The 7180-nt window shown below is 39.7% G+C and overlaps 1 protein-coding gene across 2 annotated transcripts; it reads left to right on the top strand.

The window, feature by feature from the left end:
* Window positions 1-916: 916 nt before the first annotated feature.
* On the top strand, window positions 917-6775 carry zgc:92664 (uncharacterized protein LOC436695 homolog). 2 transcript variants are annotated; one of them, XM_023263619.3, is made up of 5 exons: window positions 917-1233; window positions 2317-2411; window positions 3059-3291; window positions 3497-3604; window positions 5286-6775. In XM_023263619.3, the coding sequence occupies exons 1-5, from the start codon at window positions 1213-1215 to the stop codon at window positions 5348-5350; spliced, it is 522 nt and encodes a 173-aa protein (XP_023119387.1). In that variant the 5' UTR covers window positions 917-1212; the 3' UTR covers window positions 5351-6775. The 2 variants fall into 2 exon arrangements, with proteins under 2 accessions (XP_023119387.1, XP_023119388.1); XM_023263620.3 differs by having other exon boundaries at window positions 918-1233; window positions 3077-3291.
* Window positions 6776-7180: the final 405 nt, after the last annotated feature.

Below are 7180 nucleotides of genomic sequence, written 5' to 3'. Positions count from 1 at the left end.
CCTGTGATAGACTGGTTACCTGTCCAGGGTGTCCCCTGTCTTCACTCTAAGTCATCAGGGATAGACTCCAGCCCTCCTGCGATCCTAATGAGGATTAAGTGGTGTATAGATAATGGATACATGGATGTTTTAAAAGCATATATTTACAACGAAATTACCCTCCAAATGCTGAAAGGTGGTAAAACACCTACATCTACAAGCTACGTACTTCACTTTTTTTGTGCGCATTTTGGACAACTGGACAAAAAAATATAGTGTGAATATAGCCGTGTGACATTTATTTATCTATGTGTGCCTTTGTAGCGGTCTACATTATGCCCAGGAGTTCAGTTCCGTTGGCCTGCAGTGTATTGTGTTTGATTGATAGATAGATGAACCCTCACTTGGTGAACGATAAAGTTATTTTTTCTGTGGCAGAATATTGTCTAGCGTGTAAAACTGTGAGCACACTACCTTCTTAAATATTTTTCTAATAGAAATTTGGTTGCAGTGACCACGACCAACTACCAGATGTCAGTGTTCAGGCTGCTGAGTTTAGAGCACCAACCTTCAACTCCTTTTAAAACCCTTCTTAAGTTACTAGAGCTATTGATTGATGCTACTTGAGTGTTTGAATCCCCCCCGCCTTCCCCCTAATGTTAATTTTCAAATCAGGTAAATGTAAACATTATTCTACTGTTTCATGTTTTTGTGTAATTTAAATGTAATTCACAGATATAGGGTACTCTCTTTTGTCTTTTGCATGTTAATGTTAATGTCTGTATTTTGAGTCAACGATTGTTTTCGATAAAGATTTTAAAAAAACATCAGCCAAAGGTGTATGAAAGTTCCACTGTTGTATTCAATCATGACTGGGACGCAAACCTTACAAACACGGCACACACGCGTTTACCAAAGCGGATATTACAAGGAGACATTGAAGGCAGCACCAGCCTTCTCATTGTATTCACTGGGAGAAACGACTGGTGTATTTTCTGTGTTGATGTAATTCACCGTAGATTAAACTTCAATACTACTGTGCGGTGCTGTAATAGAATGGCGGCATTCTGCAGGCAGTAGCGCTAAAATCTGCGGAAGAGCAGATTTCTAGCTGCTCCACAACATCCAGAAGACACCAAATGCTACCGAGCTACACAGTTAGCATCTTAGCTTAGACATCACTGAGTCCTGCCCACGGAGTGCTCAGTTTGTGCTGCCACAGTGACTGACAAAATGACCTCAGCTTCCACTAAAGTAAGTCATTTTAAAAAACGGACCAACTTTGTCTGTCTCCAGAACACTTTCTCAGTAGTATCCTGTTGCTACTCGCACAACCTCCTGGACGCTTCTCTTTCAGAGGTTGCAGATTTCCATCACTTCTTTGGGGAAAATGTTCTGCATTACATATATGACACCTATGGTACTGCAATAGCTTATGCCTGAACCTGTAACGTATTCTTGATTACTTTTAAAGTTTTTGCACCTCTAGATACAGCTTCATACACTTAATACATAAAAGCATGTGGACAACCATACACACGTTTCTCTTGGTTTGGTTTTAGTCGCTCTTTTTTACTAATTGTTTCAGTATACAGTGATGTTTTTAGAAGCTTCCGGCTTTGTCTCAGCTCTTTCTTTGGCCCTTTTTGGCAATAAAGTTACAGTCCCAGACATTGGTTTGACCTCAGCCCCAATCAATACATTTGGGATAAACTGAAGTGCTTAATAGGAAGCCAGGCATTATTACCCGACTTTATTGTTGGAAGGGGCTGCACAGGGGCTCAGTGGTTAGCACTTTCCCCTTTGCATCTAGATGATCCCTGGTTCGCATCCCCGTCTTTCCTGGGATCTTTCTGCATGGAGTTTGTATGTTCTCCCTGTGCATGTGTGGGCTTTCTCTGGGTACTCTGGCTTCCTCCCACAGTCCAAAAACATGCTGAGGTTAATTGGTGATTCTGAGCTGTCCATAGGTGTGAATGTGAGAGTGATTGTTTGTCTGTATGTGTAGCTCTGTGATAGACTGGTGACCTGTCCAGGGTGTCCCCTGTCTTCACCCTTAGTCAGCTGGGATAGACTCCAGCCCTCCACAGCCCTAATGAGGATTAAGCGATGTATAGTTAATGGATGGATTATTGTTGGACCCCACTGACTGTGTGGGGTCCAACTGCAAATTAATGTCCATATTGTCAGAATCAGATGTTCAGGACAGTGTCACATGTGGCTGGTTTGTGTCTACGTAACTTTTGGCATGCACTGAGACTCTCACAGCATATATAACATTGTTGTTTTCCATGGAACTACATGCCATTTGTACTTCTCCTTCTGTGTACTGTGCAGGTTGGGGAGATCTTCTCTGCTGCTGGAGCTGCTTTCACCAAACTAGGAGAACTCACCATGCAGCTTCACCCAGTAGCAGATTCCATTCCTGCAGGGTAAGACACACACACACACACACAATTAACCTCAGCATGTTTTTGGATTGTGGGAGGAAGATAGAGAGCCCAGAGAAAACCCACGCATGCACAGGGAGAACATGCAAACTCCATGCAGAAAGATCCCAGGCCCAGGCCAGGATGCGAACCGGGGATCTTCTAGCTGCAAGGCAACAGTGCACGTTTATCTGAAATACAAATATTCCAATCAGACTCTGTGAGCCTTCACATTAAAAGGGGGTGTGTCCTGTGACTCTTGTGCACAAAATGTACCAACTGTGTCCTACCTACTTCAGAGGAACGGGTTGTTGTCATGGAGAGCTATGGAGGACAGTAAAAGGTACTGCTACTGCAAATGAAAAAAGGAATGTAGGTAGAAAATTGTTATTCATGTAAGGTGACTTCCCTGTTTTAAACATGGAATTGAGGAAGTGCATTAGGTCTGTCACTGTCTCATGATACTGAAAGGTATTACTGTAGTTTTTGGACAAGTCAATAATGTTATTATCTATTATTGATAAAGTCTCAAAAAATTACATTTCCAGGTTTTGTCTAAAAGCTGTTTCCTTGAATCCAAATCCTGTCTAGCTGCATACACAGGCAGATGTGACCCATGTGACCTGGTCTAAATATTAAAGTCAGTTTAGCTCCCATCTTCCCTCCAGCTGTCAGACAAAGAGCACAGTGAAGAGGAAACTGTATGAAGATGGACCTCTTCCAGCCTCCTCTGACGGCCCCAAGAAGGTCGTCAAAAAAGCCACGGCTGCCGTTGCCAGGACAACACAGGGGACTCCAGGTGCCGTCACAGCTCAGGCTGTGGCGTCAGGACTGCAGGGGCCCCCGTCTGGCCAGCTCCCTATAAAGAAACAGAAAACTGCAGGTGAGTCCAGCAGCACTTCTCTCTAAGCCAAAAAGCAATTAAGCAATTCTGCTGCAAATGTTGGATTTTAATCAAACTGTAAAATTCCCTCACTGTTAGAATAAAAGAAGGATACAATATTGTGTGTGTGTGTGTGTGTGTGTGTGTGTGTGTGTGTGTGTGTGTGTGTGTGTGTGTGTGTGTGTGTGTGTGTGTGTGTGTGCAGATGTGACCCTCAGCGCTCTGAATGACTCAGATGTCAACAGTGATCTAGTGGACATCGAGGGACTGGATGAAGGATCCAACTCCAAAAAGCTCAACAACTTTGATCAAGGTAAAGTTCATGAACAACTCCTGAAATACACTGTGAGGGTTGATCTAGGAGGGACATGAGCTACACACATCAGCTTTGTTACTAGACAAAGTACACTAAATATAGAAAACTGTTAAATGTTAAAAGTTTGCATTAAATCATTACCATACAGACTTACTCTGGAATCAACGTAGTATTAGTCAGGTGTGGCTTCTTTTGTTCAATGAAAAAAAATGTTCAGTAGATAAACATATTCAGACAATAAATGAGAAAAAAAATGGCGTTTGTACAACCAGCCCTATCCTGCTAGTGTCAGATTGCAGCACCTGAGCTTGGAGCCATTTGTAATTTTTAAAATTTATTATTGGAATGTTTCCAATTATCCCTATTTCTAAGCCCTATGCTGTTTTTGGGGTAATTTCACTGCCTTTGCTGTTAAGCTCCTATCTTGGGCACTATAAATTCTAGCTATACAGAACAGTCAAGGCTATCCATATCATTTTTCAGTATGATAATACTTACAAATTTTTGTTATTACCCTTTCTATCAAGGGGAAAAAGGGTATACTATGAAATTGTTAAGGTTTTATATGCATCTCACTATACAAGGTGAAAAAGGTCTACAGTTTCATTTGATATACACTACCGGTCAAAAGTTTTTTTATTGGAATTTATATGTATTAGTATCTCATTGAACTCTGAAATGAAAGCATAGAACAAATAAACAAATGAAGTCACATAAAATGAATTTGGAAACCAAAATGTATTCTACACTTTTGACTCATCAAAGTAGCCCCCTTTGGCAGATATAACAGCTGAACACACTTGTGGCATTCTTTCCACAATGGTGAAGAAAACTGTACTCACTGACACCTTGACTTTATTCACAATTTCTCCGTAGGAATGACCTACATTCTTAAGTGTTATGATGGTCTGTCTCTCTTCTATTGTTAATTGCCTTTTCTTCGGCATTTTTATAGCATGCACTACTTTCTGCAGTACAATACTGTTCAAATAATGCTCTCGAGGGTATGGTACCACAGTAACCTTATGGGTAACCTTAACTTTTTTTAACCTCTGGTAGTTCACCGCTTACCTTTGTATCATTTCAAGCTATTCACTGGACTTCAACTACTTGAATTTCAATAAAAAAACTGGACAAAAACTGGGGCGTTCTAAAACTTTGTTTACAAAGAATAATTTGTTCAGTTCAACCAGGAGGACAGGATGTGAATTTGAACACAAATGTAATCTGTCAAGCTCTAAAGACATAATAGTGTGCTACACGTTTGCATTAGGTGACATGTTCCTTCATTATCATGAAGACACAAAATGTAGTTTGTTGCGATTCTGCTTCACATACACTGTCCTTCTACCCTAAATACTCACTAAAGCACCAATTGTGTATCAATCTGCCACAGAAAATAGTCTCCAATAAATGCAATATTTCTTTCTATTTGAGCAACGTTTGCTGAAACCTACAATGGCCATCTGTTTTGGATATTGTTGATTTTTTTTTTTTTTAAATGAAAGAGGATATTTATAAGATGTATGTACTGAAAGATGTACAACTTCAGTAAGAGTCAGTGGGTTTGGGACTGAGTCACAAATTGAATCATGTTATGTTTTTTTAATATTTGGGGGGGAAAAAGTATAGAGGAACTCCAGACTTCTCCTTACAGTTGAATTTTTTGTCTCCATAGATACGTTGAACCTGGACTCCAGCCTCATCATGAATCCGAGTGACCTTCCTCTACTCTCTCGCTGACCTTTCAGTTCCTGCAGATTTCATAGAAATGATGGACAAACTATGAAACTAAGATGTGAAAAACTGGAAATATCTTGTGAGTCAGATGATGCTGACCACCCTTATTAGAGGCACTGAAGATGCTGTGGGATCATGCAGAACTCCACTAGCGCTTGTTAGCCCTAATGTGTTTGTTATTTTTTAAGGCAAGACATTTTTTAGGATGTTTTGTCCCGTCCTCATTGACTTTTGCTTCGTACGGGCATCCAGAAAAATTTACAAGACAGACTTTATGCAGAGACAAAGTTAGTACTAAGATTTATACTTGGTGTATCTTTCAAAAGAGGCCATCGACAAGATGAAACAGTTTGCAAAGAGACTTGAAAGCGAATTGACAGAAGATATCTGTCTTAACAATGTAAACAAGACTATTTTATTCAGTTCTTGTTCAGTTTAGACTTAGCAGATGTTAACACAAGAAGTTTGAACAGTTGTTAGTGTGTTAAGTACAGTAGACATTTTGAAGAAATGCATGATTGCTTCCTGTTCATTTTCAGTATGAAGTGTCTACATTCCTTCCTTCCTTCCAGCAACAGGGTTACAAGAAGAGACGACCGATTAAATTGCACATTTTCCTCAAAAACTAAATATATCAGTGATTGCTTGTTGTTTTTAAGGCATGTGTCATGAGAAAACTACACAATTGTCTCACTTTATTGAGATAAACCATGTTTAGATAAAGTAGCAGAAACATTTGAGTCGACAGAAAGGCAGTAAATAAAAAAACTACTTAATGATCACTTACTAAGAGAGTACTTCACAAAGTTCTCAGCCTCACACCAAAACAAGGGGCACAACTTCAATTTTGGGGCATAACTTTAAATTATTATATCACTTTGAAACAAAAAATCGAAAGGGAGAGGAAAGCTCCAAGCCGGTGTGCTGTGGCTCCAGGACAGTGTGCATCCAAACAGCATGGTGGCAGAAGCAGCTAAATATCGCTTTGAAATGTTGCCCCATGCACCACACTTAACCAAGCTGACTCCATTTACTGGTGATGATGAAGTCATCCATGCTGTTCACAAGTATCAGGAACCTTAAGATGTAACTTTCTTCTGCGATGGGATGGTAAAGTTTGAACATTGGTGGACTCCGTGCGTAGAAGTTAAAGGAGACTATATTGAAGCTACTAACTGAATGGGTTTTTAAAATTTAAGGCTTAGTTTTTTATTATTAGTGTGGGAATTAGAGGAAAGAGCTGTCTAAACACCTCTTAACATTGTTTATTTGTTCCTTTTTGGACATAAACGTAAAAGGTTGTGTGGTTTCAATAGGAAATTGGAACTATTGGAACTACCTGTTGCAGAAATACATTGTTACATTGTCTTGAAAGTTGTTTTTGCTGTGCTGATATGTGACGGTGAGTCATTAAAAATAGTCTACTCACCTGTCAGCATCTGTTGTATGTCTGTCACATCACTGCAACACTAACCTTGCAAGTGGCAAAAACTCTTCTTCACCTTTAACAGCCTTTGGAGCGGTGAGATTACTGAGGTAAAGACCATCACTTTTCCCGTGGGCCATTTTTTAATGGTTTCAAAGTGTATGTCCTGTAACCAAATAGAACTGTGTTCTGTCTTACACCAGCTTATTCAATTGTAAACTAAATAAATGGATCTCATTCATCAAGCTGGCTGTATGGTAAGAACATCTGAAGAGGACTTAATGTTAACTTCATGCAGTGTTTATAACATTACTCGGTCTGCTGAAGCTATTTCACCCAACATACATTCACAAAATATACAACCAAACTGTATGACATCAGTATGTTTTGGAATATCCAGAAAAATT

This window comes from Amphiprion ocellaris, chromosome 23 (genome assembly GCF_022539595.1).
Source record: "Amphiprion ocellaris isolate individual 3 ecotype Okinawa chromosome 23, ASM2253959v1, whole genome shotgun sequence".
Taxonomy (NCBI): Eukaryota; Metazoa; Chordata; class Actinopteri; family Pomacentridae; genus Amphiprion; species Amphiprion ocellaris.
This window is presented reverse-complemented; position numbering and strand designations above follow the sequence as displayed.